This window comes from Pseudomassariella vexata, assembly GCF_002105095.1.
Source record: "Pseudomassariella vexata strain CBS 129021 chromosome Unknown BCR38scaffold_1, whole genome shotgun sequence".
NCBI lineage: Eukaryota > Fungi > Ascomycota > Sordariomycetes > Amphisphaeriales > Pseudomassariaceae > Pseudomassariella > Pseudomassariella vexata.
In genome coordinates this window covers 2201925-2218987 of record NW_024467956.1, presented here as the reverse complement: position 1 = coordinate 2218987, position 17063 = coordinate 2201925, and the positions used below count along the sequence as shown (strand labels likewise).

Below are 17063 nucleotides of genomic sequence, written 5' to 3'. Positions count from 1 at the left end.
CCCAGGACACGTAGGCATCCCCGGAAACGAAGAAGCAGATGTCCAGGCCAAAGCGGCCTGTGAGCAACCACCCAAGACACAACACCCGGCCTCATTCGCACATATAAAGAGAATCGCGAGATCCTACACTTGGAAGAGTTTCAACGATCGATGGGCCACTACCTGCCCTCAACAGTATCGAGATTTAGGGATCGCTATCCACCCGCGACCCCCCGAACTTGGCCTGCCCCGGCAACACCTAGGCAGATTACTCGCAGCGAGGTCGCACTACGGGGATTTCGTGACCTACCACGAGAGACTCCAGCATCGCGACGCACTGCTCAACTGCGGGTGTGGAAAGACAAAGACACCAGTCCACTTCTACTTTTGCAAGCGCGGCCGCAAGGCCACGCCCGGTCATCTAAAAGCGCATATGGCCAAGAATAGTATAGATTCCCTCCTAGGCACGGCCAAGGGAGCTCGTTTGTTTTGCCAATGGGCGGAGGAGACCAATTTCTTTACTGAGATCTGCCCATCGCACTGAACAGGAATGTTAGATGAAGACAGTCCCCTGTAACATAGATTCGACTAGCATAGACCATGCCGGCACTGCGCCCGGCACGTCTCACGTGATGAGACGTTAAACTTTCAATCAATCAATCAAACCAAATGATCCAGAAGAAATAACAGGGGTGGATATGTTGGATATGTTGGTTGTCCAACATATCCAAGTGGGGATCAGTGAAGGAGAGATGGGCATATAAGGGACAGGACTCCCAGGCATTTCATAGATAGACAGTCTCTACTTCAGTGATCAATCTAAGCATCAATCTAACCCATTGGTGAGGCAAACTGCCTTGACGACTCTATTCCCAGTTACCCTACTTGAATACTTCAGTTACCCAAAGCACTCTACTCCATACGTCAAACCCCGATATTATTGCTTGAGGACTCCGCAGCAGGACTTACTTACTAGCACAAACCCTTACAGACTCTTTAGTGGTTTACGCAGCTAGACTATTAGAGGTTTCGTTACATGAAACTACTCAGAATCGTTATCTTCAGACGTCTCTACATCATTTCCACAAGTGCGCGCATTATGTCCGGGCTCGCCGCAGATTCTACAGCGCCGTACACGCGCAATTCGCCGCCTCGTACGACCACCAATTTGACGAAATTCGTCATGTAACTGCCCATCAACCTCTCGTTGAGACTGTAGGTCCTGTCCAGCTTGTATACGAAGTGACCCTCCACTCTGTAGCTGTTTTTTCTTCTCACGGCGACGTCGACTTAAGGTCTCATTTGCCTTTCGAAGTGATTCGACCTCGCCTTCTAAAAGGGCAAGCCGATGCATAACCTTCGTTTTACCTCGCGCAATCTGATCTATTCCAGCAAAAATTGACGTTGGTGAGCTATTTTGATGTCGTACAATCCTATTTTTCACATAATCGCTTTGTGATTGGGCTTCGGTTGGGTTGTTCGGAGTCTTTGATTCCCAAGGGACGGGGAGACCAGCCGAGCTACCCGGAGGTGTTGGCGTATGTAATTTCACATCGAGCTGTGATATGACATAATCTGCATCGTACGGAACTATTCCTACCCCTCGGAAACCTCCTTGGATATTTGAAACCGTGAAAGTTGCGTTGTACGCGTTTAAAAACGCCGGTAAAAAGTCTTCTTTCGAGATACGACTTATATGTGCTCGCATGAGATCTTCGATTTCTTTTCCGTACGCTCTTTTTAACCCGCGAAAACAACCAACATCAAGAGGCTGGAGCTTATGCAACGAATGAGGAGGCATACAAAGCGTGACGATATTGTTAGCTTTGCAATATACCTCGAAATCGATCGAGTGATGGCTTTCGTACGAGACTTGGTGTGATGATCGAAGTGCTTTATACAATCTTCGCCTCTCTCGTTCGTAGTCCAGCCATTTTTAGTAACTGCGATAACCCAATCAGGCGGTAATGGGCTGTTTTCGTACCATGACGAGAGGTGGGTTTTGCCGGCGAAAATGATGTACGGAGGGAGGGCATAACCGGACGACCCAACGCCTTGAATAACTGTAACCCATTCCCGATTTCCTTGCTGGGCTTCTCTAGGCCTTCCGCGCCGATCAGAAGTCGTCACGACCATTTCAGACGAGATTTGATTTGGCCCATCACAAAACCGGTCTCGTCGAAGTTGTAGATATCCTCCTCCTGGATCGCGTATTTCGCAATTGTATTCCGTACCAGGTCAAACCACGCGCGATACGGGTCGGGGTCTTCGCAGAGGACTCTCTGATAGTCGATCCTTCGATTTAAACGCGTCCGGAGGTCTGGTTGTCGTCTTACAAAGCTCGAGGCCCAGTTGACGCCGACGCGTCCTGCGTCGCGACTTCGAAGTAATCGGTTGGCCATATCTTCAACACCACTCAATCGGGGAGGAAATGCTCGCGAATATAGGTCGTTTATATGTCGTACGATTGCCTCTTCTTCGGAAGGAGTCAACTTTTGCGTTGGCGATCGCGTAATCGCTCGAGCGGTTTTACCGTCGCGTCGATACGCAAGGGTTCTAAAAGGTACGTTATAGATCTGACCAGCGCGACGTACACTTAATTTTGGATCAGATTGAAGCGCATGCAATGCTAGAATCATATCACTTTCATTCCAAGAACCAGCCATAGTTATGTGGTGAAGAACCGCAGGTCAAAGTGGTAGCGTACGAAAATCTGCCGAAGTATGCAATTGGACCGTGGACTACGTTAACTAGAAATTGTTATGCTGCTTGACCGGATATAATCTACCTGATTCCCAAATAAAACCCTCTGGAATAGGCCCTTATGTAACAAAACCCGTGCCCTTTGGAGGCAACTTGGTATGTTCCATCGCCCAAACAAGTGAAGCCGCATATGTAGACAGACAATCATTCCCATGCTAGAATGTCTGATCTGGTAAATCTATCTCTTCGCCAAGTTTCTTGTTCCTCGGCTCATGTTGGGCAACATTCTTCGCACTTTGGCATTCTCGGCCTTCGTCAGGCACGAAACAAATAATGTCTTAGCCGACAACATCATCACATCAGACGAAGCCTTCTTCGGCCTATCGCCTCCCATTTATCCAGCTTGTCGGTGAAATATCTCAGCTCAGCCTCGTCAGATAGTGCGCTCATGTATATTATAGCCGTTGAACCTGGATCTAGCGGCTGGGAAGATGCATTTTCCAAGGCGCGAGCTCTCGTGGGCCAGATGACTCTGGACGAAAAGGTCGTGTCCTCTGTGTTAAAGCGATGTGGTACAAATTCATTGACTCGGTTTGGTCAGGTGAATATTACCGGAGGTATCTCGATGAGCAACCTGTGCTCTGGCCACATTCCTCAGATCCCGCGACTCAACTTCTCCGACCTCTGCCTCAATGACAGGCCAAGTGGGCTTCGCTCTACGAATATCTTGTCGAGCTGGTCCACTGCGATTTCCGTTGGCGCCAGTTAGGATGGCCTCGAAGCCTGAGCCGCATACAAACAACTGGACTCACAATGTTGTAGCTTTAATCGTACACTAACACTACGATGAGCACTGGGCATGGCTAGCGAATTCAAAACTAAAGGAGTAAATGTGGCTCTGGGTAAAGTTATCGGTCCACTGGGACGCATTGCCTCTTGGGGAGGGGGTAGGGGGGATGGGCGCAACGAGTCTCAACTTGATGAACAGGATTCTCCAATGACCCCTATCTTGCTGGCGTATTGGTAAATGAAAATGTCAACGGCATGCAGTCAGCTGCCGCCATCACCAGCACCAAGGTAAGCGATGGTCGTTCAGAATATTCGGCAACAGGTCAGGAACTGACGTATTTCAGCATTTCATCGCCAATGAACAGGAAACTAATTGAACGCCACAAGGCAATGCTACAGCTGTGTCTTCAAATGTAGACGACAATATGATGCACGAACTTTATCTCTGGTACGGCTCGAAAGCCATCGAGCATGAAGTTGGGCGCAACTGACCATGACAACAGGCCTTTTCAAGATGCCGTGAGGGCCGGAACTGGCTCTATCATGTGTTCGTATCAACGTATCAACAATTCTTACGGCCGTGCAAATAGCAAAAATCCAAACGGGCTTCTCAAGACTGAATTGGGCTTTCAAGTACACAATCCTTAGTGCCTTGGAAGCTTTCGCTAACTATAAAAATAGAAACGTCAGAGGCGATTTCTGAGCGTCTTTGCGCTGATATGCGTTCTGGGCTGATGGTATATACTGCCTCTAGAGTCCTTGATTGTGACAATAATTTTGATCAATACCAAGCCGCGACTTTGGATCGAGGCAACATAATGGTACACATACTCAAGGTTCTCGTGCCATTGATGGCCTTGACCACAGCCCAGTCAACCATCGACGCAAAAGAGACAGCTGAAGTGACGACCCAGGTTGAGACGATCGACGTCGGCATCACGACCGCCGAATTCCCCGAATCGGCACCGGCATCTTCGGTTATTGATTATGCATACGGCAGCACAGTTCCCACATGTAAGAACATTATGTGTCGCTTGCTCCCCTTGCCAATGTTTCTTGGCAGGAACTATTTGAATAGCCGTATCAGGAGTTCATGCTCTTGAGACATAATTTGGAATTCTCACGCCCATGCCTATTGTACTTCAAAAGAAAAATACTGATCCCAAAGTGAAGGGGCTACGGGTTCATACTACACGTCACTAGCCAGCATCATCTACGGCCTCGACAAGTCGTTCTACAAAAGTCCTCAGTACACCAGCGTCGGCGAGGCCTTATAAAGTGCCGTGGAGGCAGCCGGCGACGAGGCGGCCCGGTCGTGGGCGACCATCACGGGCATTGAGTATTCAACCCTGACGGCCGAGTCTTGGTACTTGAGGGTTCCTTCCGATGTGCAATCCGAGCTGTCAAGTCTACACGATGCCTATACCTCGGTCGAGGGCTCCCTGTCCCGACTGGCCCTCACTACTCCGACGGAAGAGGCGGAGAAGACAGATATGCATAGTTCATCGAGCCGAGCAGGTGTGGCTGCCGGACCACAAAAGACGGGCATGGCTGTAGCTGGGGCTGTTGCTGGGGCCCTCGTCGCTGCTGCTTTGTGAGATGAATACTGCTTCTCTTCCCTGTGTCTGAAAGATGGTCAAGGGAACATTGTCACTTGAGTAAGTGGCGGTGGCTGCGGAGGCTTGGGTTGCTCAGGCATTCGGGGGATTTGAGATTTCGATCATTTTGGGAACAAAACACAGTCCCAACTCAGTTGGTTCTAAGTGATAAAAACCACAAGCTATTAAATAAAAATATGGCACATCTTTACAAAGCTAAACATGGATGCATCAAAGTCGTTAACGTACCCCACAAGCAAGTTGGCCACTTTTTCTTGGCACCGTACGAACAACCTTTTAATTAACATCTTTACACATACCAAGATGGGATCGAATTGGAAAGAAAGCAACATGATTCTAGCGTGTCAGGCGCTTCAATCGAAACCCGAATTAAGCATCCGACGCGCTGCCCAACTCTACAATATCCCTCGTACAACTCTAGCTAACCGAAAACGCGGACTACTATCTCGACGCGATACTCGACAATCTAGTCATAAGCTTACGGAATCAGAAGAGTTAGCGGTCGTACAATATATACTTGACCTAGATTCGCGATCATTTCCTCCCCGGCTCCATGGTGTTGAAGCTATGGCTAACCGACTGCTCCGTGACCGTGGCGCTGGACGCGTCCGCGTCAACTGGGCCTCGAACTTCGTACGACGACAACCAGACCTTCGGACGCGTTTTAATCGAAGAATCGACTACCAACGAGCCTATTGCGAAGATCCTGACGCGTATCGCGCGTGGTTTACGCTCGTACGAAATACAATTGCGAAATATGGTATCCAAGAGGCGGATATCTATAACTTTGACGAGACAGGGTTCGCGATGGGCTTAATCATCCGAGATGGTAGTTACAAGTGCCGAACGACGCGGAAGGCCTCGTACAGTCCAACAAGGCAATCGAGAATGGGCTACAGTAATCCAGGGTATTAATTCGTCCGGCTGGGCTATCCCGCCGTATATTATTGTCGCGGGTCAAAACCACCTCTTATCCTGGTACGAGAATAGCCCATTCCCGTCCGATTGGGTAATCGCTGTAACCAAAAACGGTTGGACAACAAATGAGCGAGGCGCAGACTGGATTCAGCACCTTGATCGCTATACGAAGGATCGTACGAAGGGTGTTTATCGTCTTCTTATCCTCGACGGGCATGAGAGCCACCACTCGACTGACTTCAAGCTATATTGCAAAGAGCATACTATTATTACACTTAGTATGCCTGCTCATTCGTCACATAAGCTCCAGCCTCTCGATGTAGGCTGTTTTAGGGCTTTGAAAAGGTCTTACGGCAAAGAAATTGAAGACCTAATACGGGCGTATATAACCCATATCTCGAAGGAGGATTTCTTTTCGGCATTCTATAGGGCGTATCGTACGACTATAACTAAGTCGAATATCCAGGCAGGTTTCAGGGGGACAGGACTTATTCCGTACGACCCGGAATATGTGATTTCACAGCTGGATATTAAGCTACATACGCCTACACCTCCTGGGAGCTCGTCTGGCGCCCCCTTAATCTGGGAATCAAAGACTCCAAATAACCCAACCGAGGCGCAATCCCAGTCTGAATACGTTAAAAACAGAATCGTACAGCATCGGAATAGCTCCCCGACGACAATACTTGCGGCTATTGACCAATTTTCACGTGGTGCGACGGCTGTTATACATCGGTTAGTTTTACTTGAGGATGAGGTTACTACACTTCGGAAGGTCAATCAAGAGCTAAGCCGTCGTCGAAGGACTAAAAATCGACAGCTACAAGATAGAGGATCTCTTAGTTTACGAGACGCTCAGGACTTACAGTCTCAACGGGATATTGAACAGCAGCTACAGGATGATATACGTGTAAGTCGTCGTCGTACGAGACCGGCCGAACCACGCCGACGGCGCTGTAGGATCTGCGGAGAGCCCGGACATAATGCCCGTACTTGTGAGAATGATAAAGATACGTACGAGGAAGAGGATTCCGGTTAGTTTGAATTATTATTTTTTTAGTTTAGTTAAGTTATTGAAGTTATTCATACGGTGCCAAGAAAAAGTGGCCAACTTGCTTGTGGGGTACGTTATGCCTAAAAATTGATATATGTAAGACGGGTGCTGAACATCCTCCTGAGTATATACAATCTTTTCAATCCAGTTATACCATGTGTCTAGCGGCGGAGGGGGGATACTCTTCAATGAGACTATGCCAGTGCCTTGAGGCATGAAATTTGTAGGTGAAACTGGTATTGAAGATATTTCTGACAAGCTCTGTGCCTCGCTAGCTAAACTAAATCCCTTCATGATGAACGGGTTACTTTCAACATTCTCCTGGGATACTTTTCCATTCGAATCCAAGGCCACGTGATGTCAGTAACCTACAGGCCATCAATCGCCCATGCAAGAAACCGTTCCATGCCCCTAGATTTGGGGTCCGGATTCGATATGTACTCTGCTGCGGCTTCGTAGCTGCCGCTCCTAGGAAACACGGAGGCGGCAAGGCATCGGTGTGTGATGGAAATGGGAAGAGCCTGGCTAAATAGTTGGGGAAAATGTGTTGCTCGCAGGCTTCACGGAATGCAGATCGAGTTAAGTTGCTGGAAATTATTTCCCAATCATGCGTTAGTGAGCAGTGACTACGCATTGCAATCGCGTTATTCGATCAAAGGGGAAATTGATTGAACCAGTATCTGTTGTCACAGTCAGCATCAATTGAAGTCCACTGATACGTAATCTCGAAGCTGGATATTCCGAGGAATATTTCATGTCAGCCGCACTTCTACTTCTACCATTACCTCTGTGGGGAGTCTTGATAGGTACAACAAGAGTTTCGAAGGAATACGCCATTTACTCTGAGCCCATGCTACCTCACCGTTGTCAGTACAATTAGGGACCTGTTTATCGACCAATACAAATCAATCAGTTAAAAAGAGCATGTCGAGACATAATTCTGAGGTATATAAGTGCCTTTTGTGCGGTATGTCTTATTGAAAACTTACAACATGGCCTAACATGGCCTAACACCATTCATCAGGTCGAGTTCATCTTCGGCATCCATTCATGTTTACCAACGCTATCTTTTGTGTAGTTTTCTCAGCTGCTTGTCTACGGGTGTTATTGAGAGCCAAGGGGCAGTTACAGATCAGTACCATCCAGAGTGTTGCCTGGTGCTTTGATGTGTGTGGGTGTGTGTTACGGCACGGTTGAGCCGGATCGCTATTCGGTTAATTTGTTAGAGTCGATATTGTGCACCTACATGTGTTATTTCAAGGATACTGTCTTCAGTAAGGACTCTGTATTTTAGTTCTACCAGCCCAGCTTCTCATCTCCCAAGGCCTGAGGGATCCGATCACTTCCTAGGGCCACACGCGGTGTTTTTCAGAGGTCAATCGGAACCATAGCAGGTTTGTGTACATCGCCCAGGGGTCACAAGAGGTGATGTACAACCAGCAAACGAGACCGATCCTGTGGCAGTTAGGCTAGAACCGTGAAATTAAATCCTATCATGGAAAGGCTTGGGATCTTTAGAGTCTTGGCATAATGCTCGCAGAAAGCTGAGGTAGCTATAGTGCCCTCCTACAATGAGCAATGAAACGGAAATCGGCATTGACGGTGTTGTACAGAAAATTCAGTCTTACGCCCACGACACCTGATGGTTATCCAGAAACATCTCGGGTTAGTCACAACTAGTTGATCTTAAATATACGAGAATAAACACAGTCTATAGCTTGATACATCGATGTATATTCTCTGTAGTATGGTCCAAAAGACATAGAGTCACATGTACCCTATGCGAAGTTGACCTCCCAATCCGCACCTACACGGACGCCTAATCTACTCAATACCACATAGGCAGCCTTCGCACCTTCCGCCTTATGATATTCCAAGTTGACGGGACGCTCCTTGCTTTCCGACTTCACCGTTACTTCTATCTTGTTTGCCCAGCTGGCTGGCGCGCCAACAATAATGACCTTGTCAAAGCTGACGTTATAGAATCGCTTCATCCAGTCACCATCACTAAGGCTCTTACCCTCATGAGTCGATGCGGCAGTGGATGTAAGCAACTTATCCTTGAGCTTAAACAGCCGATGGATATATTGTCCCTTCTGGTAGTCAAAGCTATCGCCATCGTCGACGTACAGGTCGCCCTCGGCCTTTCCGTTTTTGCCCAGCACGACAACGAGAGTGAAATCGTCGTACTTCATCAATTGAGTCGACCTTCTTGGTACATCACGGCGCGGGAAGATGTGGCCACCACGCATGAGGACTGGGATGGTCTCAATGGGTGCCGGAACGGAGGCCGTCTTGCCCTTGGAGGTGGGCAGCTTGTGATACGTGAAGTAGTCATAGTAGTTCTCATCATCGGGGATGTACACATCTGCCGTATCCTTATCCTTCTCAACGACTGGCTTAACGAGCAAGCCAGTCGAACCAACGAAGAACTGGTCATCCACAGCGAAGCCGCTTTCCTCACCCGGGTGTGTCCAATACATAGGACGGATGATGGGACTACCGTCTCTATTGGCGTGGAAGAAAGCAGTATACCACGACGGCATCAGGCTGTAACGGAGGCGAAGTGCCGCCGTGATAATGGAACGGTATGGTTCCGCAGCCATATACGGCTCCCGACGACGGGCGTCGATATGTGCGTGGCCACGGAAAAAGGGGTAAAAGGCACCAGCCTGGAACCAACGGGTCTGGAGCTCGAGCTCAGGATTGCCAAAGAAACCGCCCACATCAGCGCCCGAGAAGGGAAATCCTGCAATACCCTGAGCAAGTATCATGGGCACGGCTGCACCAAGATGCTCCCAACTGGCTTGGTTGTCTCCGGTCCACATAGCCCCGAGCCGCTGAGAACCAGCGAAGAAAGAGCGTGTGAGCACGAATGGACGCCGGAGCTCGCCTGTCTTGCGCGTTAAGAGAGCCTCATAGGTTGCGTTGTGGAACGTCATGCCATTGATGTTGTGGACGTCGCGGTGCTCCCAACCGCCGTGGTGCAAGTTATCCTTGGGCATGGTAACTTCTGGTCCGTTGAACACCGAGGGCTCATTCATGTCGTTCCATATATATGTGTTCTCCAAAGTGCCCTTGAAGGCATCGTACTTGAACAACGAACACCACCATTTGATAGCAGCCGGACTAAACGCATCGATCCACATGGACGAACCAGGCCAGCACCAGCCGTCAAAGTCTTTGCCATCCTTGTTCTTCACAGCCAAACCCTTAGACTTCATTTCGTCAATGACGGGATAGCTGCCCGTGTTTTTGATATGTGGGTCGATAATGATCACTAGCTTCCTGCCATGTTCGTCCAATTGTTTGCCCATGGAGATGGGGTCCTTGAACATGTTGGGATCCCAGGTGAAGTATTTCTTTTCATCAGTGTATTCAATATCAAGCCAGATGACATCATAAGGGATCTTGAACTTGTCCATCTTGCGGTCGACCTCCTTAACGTCGTCGTCAGAAACATAATTCCAGCGACACTGGTGGTAACCAAGAGCAGACTCTGGCGGCATGGCCGTGGTGCCGGTAAGCTCAGCATACTTCTTGCTGATATCTTGAGGTGTTGGACCGAGGAAGACAAATACATCCATCAGCCCAGATTCGGAGATCCAGTGGGTGTGCGTGCTAGTCTTTGTTGCGATGCCGAGGGCAAGGGGGTTCTTGGACTCTTTGGCTTTCGTAATATCAACCCAGGTCTCAGCGCTGTTGAGCCAGAAGACACCGACTGTCGAGTCCTTTCGCTGTGCTTGCATGAATGGAATGGCGCCATAGAGTGTCATGGGACTGTCCAGTATGTACTCAAAAACATCCGCATTGTACAGCCTGTAGGGCTCCTCGTAGTTTCCCTCGCCACCACGAGTCTCCTTTAGAGACAAGGGACCAGCATGTTCAGGAATACCGTAGACATGATCATATCCGTGGAACGAAATGTCGAGGGCCACACTCTCGGGGCCACGAGGCTTGGAGTCGGTGTTGCCTCCAAAGGTTTCGTCCCACCACGTGCTCTCGTCCAGATGTGGAGGCACCTCTTTCGGCTCTTGTTTCTGCTCCTCTTCGCCTTCTTTTTTCTCTTCTTCCCCCTCCTTCTCAGGTTCGACTTTGTCGACCTTAGGCCTCCAGTGTTCCATGTTCATTAGCCCACGGTCGTTAAACTTGATGTGGGAAGTACCATCGCGTTTGAAGTCAATAGCGAATGGTTCGTACTTGATCTCAGCCTCGAATTCTAAGTTTGGGCCATACTTGATGGTGATGCCCTTCTTGTCTTGGTGTGAAATCTTGGCATCCTTGTCTAGAGTTAACCCTCCAACAATGGCCCATTTCTCGGCCTCGTTGTATCGTTCTTTTCTTGCACCGCTGCCATTTCGTAGCTCTATGCTCTTTGCCTGGCGCTTTTCTTCGTCGACAGTCACTCGTGCGGTGCCTGACAGCAAGAAGGATACGGTTATAGGGAGGTTAACGGTGGTGCCCTGTTGGTCTATGGTCTTCAGAATGGTTGCTTCGAGTTGGCCATGCTTTAACGAGACCTGGTCGTGGGCGATTGTATATGGTGCTTGCCATGATGTTCCTTGGGAAATCGCGTGGTCTGCCAAAGCTCGGTTGCGTTTACAGAAGCCCGACTGATGGCACTTCTTGAAATCGTTTTCCTTGACCATTACTGCGATTGGAGCACCCGTGAGTTTCACATGACATCATAGAAAGGTACCAGGATCTGGCACGTACCTGCAGGTGTGAAGAGGGAGAAAAGGACGGACAGGAGACAGAGATAAGCTGTCCATCTCCAGGACAGCGGATTAGAGCTCTGCATCTTGGAGTACACCCCAGAAAGTGGGGGAGAACTGAACGTTCGCAAAGTAGAGAAAGGAAAGCGTGATGAGGTCAACTCATACAATCATTGGGCCTCATCAATTGGTCCTCAGAAAATAAGCGGGATCCCAAGCTCGTCTTAGGCAGAGTGGTGATGTTCTAGGCTTGAAGTTGGACGACGGTAGACTTTGATGTGTGCAACTCCCAAGTCCAAGTCTTACAACTGTCCCCTTGAACTTCTTGGCACTCGAGCTTTCAGGTAATGCCCGATGACCGCAGCTCTCAAAGGGGAATAGCTTGGAGCTCCAGCTGTCTAAACTCTGACCCCTGTTGACCCGCGCACAAGCCACAGATAATAGACTGATAGAGAGCGAGCCCTTGGGCAGGCACCTCGTGGACTTGAATCGGATTTGCAAAACAGCACGTTTTATCCACCTCTATCAGAGCTGTATTCGTTGGCAACTTCAAAGCAGCCGACAGAGTTAGTAAGTGGTGCACAGTACATGGGATAGGCTGTTATTTCAGTGTCTATACCGTTGTATGAGACTGGGAAACAAGGTCTGGAATAATAAGGTATTTCATGTCTACTCCACTGCCCAGTGTGTTGTTCATTCTCTCCTTGCGGTCTTTGCCGCTACAAATTAGACCGCAATTTTGTTGATGTGGTCAACCTGGAGAAGTTTCATTAGTATTTTCACAATGAAGCATTGAGAAGCATCAAAGCAACCAAGTTGAATGCCCAGCTTTTCAAAGCATCTTTCTCTAGCATACAATTCACTTAAGTCCCTACTCTCCTTGTTCTTGCCTCTAGGAATTTCTTCACTTCCATCCAGGTTCATCAAGCTCCAACATCACAGTGCCATGCTACCGTCTTAACCAACGTACGAAGAACCTGAGAGTCACAGTGCGACATGTCCGGCTTCAGTCAAAGCCACAGCATATTCACCCGAAATGGGGGCAAAAAGGCAGATGTCCTGGGTTTGAAAGACCATAAACCCCAGAGCGAGACACTGTATTCGCTCGGGCAGGATCGGCAACAAGATCTGGACCCTGCAGCTAGCAAAACCCCCACCATTGAGACAAATCAGTCCAGCGCACCCATGAACTTGCCCCACCATAGCAGACACCCCGCTCTCTGCCTTTTCACCGTTGCCTGGATTTTGTTCTTCGTTTTCTTCCTCCTCCCTTGGCAACTACTCAACGATCGACCTGGTTGGAATCTCACACGAAGCATCTCGCACGATTTTACACATTGCAAGGAAGCTTTGAATAGTTTTGTCAAGGCCCCTGCCACTACCACAACAACAATCTACGTCCCCGCACCTATTCCCACACACGTGCCAAATACAGAATCAGAAGTCAAAATGACTACCGAGCAGACGTGAGTGTCCTCCCCAGCAATGCATTTTTGCTATTTATGCTGACTTCCTGGGGCATATAGTTTCATTGCAATCAAGCCTGACGGCGTCCAGCGTGGTCTCATCGCCCCCATCATCAGCCGCTTCGAGAACCGAGGGTGGGCATACAAATATCTGTCAATACGCCTGTCCTGCAGCTAACGGTTCCTTTAACAGCTACAAGCTGGTTGCCATCAAGCTTGTCACCCCCGGCAAAGAGCACCTCGAGACTCACTGTAAGCTTTAGCACCCGCTTCTGCTTTTCGTCGACCAAATAGCTGACATCATACCCAGATGCCGACCTCAAGGAGAAACCTTTCTTCAAGGGCTTGGTCGAGTACATGAACAGCGGTCCTATCTGTGCCATGGTATGGGAGGGCCGTGATGCCGTCAAGACTGGCCGCACCCTCCTCGGTGCTACCAACCCCCTGGCCTCCGCCCCTGGCACCATTCGAGGTATGTAACAACTCATGATGCGGTTGTTTAAACATGAATTAATGGCGGGTATGCAGGCGACTATTCGATTGACGTCGGCAGAAACATTTGCCATGGATCTGATAGCGTTGAGAACGCCAAGAAGGAAATTGCTCTCTGGTTTAAAGACGGCGAGGTTGTTAGCTGGAAGAGTGCCAGCTTCGACTGGGTCTACGAGAAGCCTTAAATAGTTGAACAAACGAACAACGACAAACAACAAACATACGGCAAGCTACTATTGGCAAAATGGACCGCAGCTAGACGGGGGGTGGGGGATTAAAATAAAAGTCCTGAGCAGAAGAGTTGAATATTCACATCCATGTGTTGTAAACATGTAAGATGGCCAATGTCTAACTTCAGCCTCTGGACCTATACCAGATCACCACCTAAAAATGGCTTTCCTGGTCCAGACCATTGCCCTTGCTACTGGTGGGGTGAGCCAAATACTCAAGGCCACCCTTGGGATTATAATGACCTTAGTGATGGCGTATGCCGCGGCCAACTGGATGCCGATCTTATATCCCTTCTGTGTGTTCTTAAATGTGACGTTCTCTTTGATGGTCTGCATTACCTCGGCTGTTCTGCTCGTCTCCTCTTCATCCTCATCGGTCCTATCCTTCCTCCATGGCTTCTGCCCTTTGGTCCGTTCATTCTCCACTGCCTCCTGTACCTCCCTCTCTAACCTTTCTTCGCCCTCCCGTCCGTCCTCGTCCCCCAAGCCCAGCCATCCCTTCTTCTTGAGCCACTTGATCTGCTTGTTCAAAGCCTCCTGCGCATAGGCTGCCCACGGCCCGAAAACGTAGTCGACCGGTACTATGTCCATGTAGTAGAACAAGCTGGTCAGCCCTACGACCGGTATAATAGCCGTCAGCTCATGCAAAATCAGGAAGGCGGTTACGTGCGAGACCGGGGCGGATTTGAAGCGCGAGGCGTAGGGCTGCAAGCGGCGGGGGATCAGGCGCTGGCTGCGGTCTAGGGCCGGGTTCTGAGGGGCGGATGTTTGGCCCTCGGTGATAGGGGTTGGGTTGGGATCTGTGGGGGGTTTCGACGATTTGAAGCGCCGCGTTCTGCTATTGCGCTGAATGTGTCGGAGGAAGGACGAGGTCGTTAATGTCGAGGGGAGGAGTGGTGTTGGACGACGCATACGGGTTCCGCGTGGAAGCGACATGTTTGCAATCGGCACCGAATGGCTCAGGACGAGAATCGGAGCTGTCGATTGAGACTCAATAAGCTGACGGGTCTACAGGTGTAGAACTCGGTTGTCTAACCTAGATGATAACTTGTTCACAGGAGTTCAACCTTGGCATTGGTCATTGATTCGAAAGCGGGGCTGTATGTCAGACAGCCGAACTTCGCCGCTCTGGAGAATGTGTTATTTACTGAAGTACCTATAAATTTGCAAACAACTGCATGTTTTTTGAGTGCTTATAACAACACCTATGCCATTCTATTAAAGCACTAGAATACCATTTTATCCTAAGTTATGACCCATTACCTTGTGATATTACATTATCCCAGACTTTTCTTTAGGATACTTAGGTTACCCCGTTACCTAAATAAGGCACTTGCTGCTTGCAGTGTTCTTTGAGATTCGATAGCATATATCTATGAAAAACAAAATATTCCGTACGTATCACATTGGCAGCTTTTTCCCTAATCCTTCCGTCAGCATAGCCTGTGCTTGCATCCCTGTGCCCTCCCTCAACACCCCTGCCTTCCGGAGCACGTCCATACATCCCTCAATGACCTTAACATCGACACCTGCCGTCTCCCCCGCAAATCTCACCGTCTTTAACCACTCACGAGCATCTTCCTCTGAGTAATCCAGCTCCGTGCTGATGTACTGAACAGCCTCATCATGGTGCCCATCAAAGTACTTGACGCCTTGGTCAAGCTTGACGAACAGATCCTTTAGCCTAGGGTCGTCCTTGAGGGCCGTTGATGATGTGGAAGCCACGATCTTCCAACTGCTCCATGGAGTGTAGATCTCGCCCACACGTCGAATCTCGCCCGAGTCATAATACCGCTTGGACGTGAAGTGCTCCCACATGAAGAAGTCGGCCGAGCCATCATTGACTGCCTTGCGCAGGTTCGCAAAGTTTTGCAGAATAACAAATTCAGAGTAAGGAGAAGATGAGGAGTCAGGAGAGAGCCAGCCCTGCTGATCAGCAAGGACGAAGCCCATTACCTGGCTGCCCGAGCCAAGGCGAGATATACCGATTTTGGAATTCTTGAGCGACGACACTGATGAGGTCTCAGGATGCTGAGCACCAGTCGAAATAGCCCAGCCTGGCACCTCAGTCAGTAAGACTTCCAACTAGAAGAAGAATCCCTGAGCTACAAACATAAGGGGGTCTCCACATAAGTTCCAACGAAACGGTAACCCCCGTCACCGGGGGCGTCTTCCTTGCCAAGGCCGGCTACCCATGCCTCAGTCAGCCCGATACCAACGTCGATCTCTCCAGCTCGGAGGGCTGCAATCATATGTCCTGAGCCGGATGGGAATGGAGTCAGAGTGGCACTGAGCCCAAAATGCTTCTTGGCGAAGTGAATTGGGGTCGAGAAGTGCTCAGGCACAAAACCAATCCGGAGGGATTGCGTGGTATCGATCATGGTGAAGTCCCAAATGGAGTTGAACTTAGCTGATGAAATCTGCCAGGGCTTGAAGCTGTCTAGATTCGAAAAATTTCACTTTAGATACAGCTTTGATTCGTTCCTTTCCAACCTTTCCAGGAGTCTTGCTGAAACAAAAGATAAATTTTGAGCCCTACATGGCGGGTAACCGCGGAGCGGGTGGAATGACGCACATGTATGAGGGGCAGTTTGATGTGGGGGTGGGGCTCTTATAAATCTCTATCTCGACCTGAGCTTGAGCAAACTGTAAGAGAGCAACCACCACATGCCAGCATGATGGTGATGATGTTGATAATACTATGTGCCGCAAGTATTATGTATTGTCTGAGATGACTTCCTCTTATATTATCGAGTTCTATCTTAACGACCTCCCATTCCTTGGAAGAGGAATGAGAGAGAAATGGCAACCGCAATGGATCTATTGATCCCTGTACTAAGCATGAGCATTGATGAAATAGGTAGTGCGTAGAACGTCTTTTATTAGATCGTTAATAGTCGAGAGTCTAGACGACTGACTTTATTCCCGCTATAAGCGACCGTAGTACGACGCGCTTAACGTGACTACTATATAATTTAGCGCTAACGGTCCTATTACTCCGTAGCCTAATTATAGTTAACTTTCTGGTATAATTATAATCGAGATAGAAGAATTATAAATAAATAATATTGATACGCCGTAGGTGTTAACCCTCGGTA

General features: G+C 49.0%; 6 protein-coding genes across 6 annotated transcripts; 3 read left to right on the top strand and 3 right to left on the bottom strand.

Annotated features, from left to right (window-relative positions):
- Nucleotides 1-2954: 2954 nt before the first annotated feature.
- BCR38DRAFT_330009 (glycosyl hydrolase family 3 N terminal domain-containing protein) lies at nt 2955-4119 on the top strand (the record flags this gene model as incomplete). The annotated part of the gene is made up of 7 exons (XM_040854921.1): nt 2955-3087; nt 3144-3446; nt 3471-3500; nt 3534-3629; nt 3671-3793; nt 3871-3919; nt 3975-4119. The coding sequence occupies 7 exons, from the start codon at nt 2955-2957 to the stop codon at nt 4117-4119; spliced, it is 879 nt and encodes a 292-aa protein (XP_040721114.1).
- Nucleotides 4120-8840: 4721 nt separating this feature from the next.
- On the bottom strand, nt 8841-11863 carry BCR38DRAFT_404600 (alpha glucosidase-like protein; the record flags this gene model as incomplete). The annotated part of the gene is made up of 2 exons (XM_040857857.1): nt 8841-11713; nt 11779-11863. 2 exons carry the CDS (start codon nt 11861-11863, stop codon nt 8841-8843), a joined length of 2958 nt encoding a protein of 985 aa, XP_040721113.1.
- Nucleotides 11864-12531: 668 nt separating this feature from the next.
- BCR38DRAFT_11661 (uncharacterized protein) lies at nt 12532-13294 on the top strand. Its single transcript, XM_040853431.1, has one exon. The coding sequence runs from the start codon at nt 12774-12776 to the stop codon at nt 13245-13247; it is 474 nt and encodes a 157-aa protein (XP_040721112.1). The 5' UTR covers nt 12532-12773; the 3' UTR covers nt 13248-13294.
- On the top strand, nt 13227-13920 carry BCR38DRAFT_454032 (nucleoside diphosphate kinase; the record flags this gene model as incomplete). Its single annotated transcript, XM_040861665.1, has 5 exons — nt 13227-13243; nt 13304-13378; nt 13437-13495; nt 13554-13715; nt 13772-13920. The coding sequence occupies 5 exons, from the start codon at nt 13227-13229 to the stop codon at nt 13918-13920; spliced, it is 462 nt and encodes a 153-aa protein (XP_040721111.1).
- Nucleotides 13921-14112: 192 nt separating this feature from the next.
- On the bottom strand, nt 14113-14877 carry BCR38DRAFT_331109 (uncharacterized protein; the record flags this gene model as incomplete). The annotated part of the gene is made up of 2 exons (XM_040855027.1): nt 14113-14317; nt 14417-14877. The coding sequence occupies 2 exons, from the start codon at nt 14875-14877 to the stop codon at nt 14113-14115; spliced, it is 666 nt and encodes a 221-aa protein (XP_040721110.1).
- A 489-nt stretch (nt 14878-15366) lies between these two features.
- Nucleotides 15367-16346, bottom strand: BCR38DRAFT_454031 (uncharacterized protein; the record flags this gene model as incomplete). The annotated part of the gene is made up of 2 exons (XM_040861664.1): nt 15367-16022; nt 16079-16346. 2 exons carry the CDS (start codon nt 16344-16346, stop codon nt 15367-15369), a joined length of 924 nt encoding a protein of 307 aa, XP_040721109.1.
- Nucleotides 16347-17063: the final 717 nt, after the last annotated feature.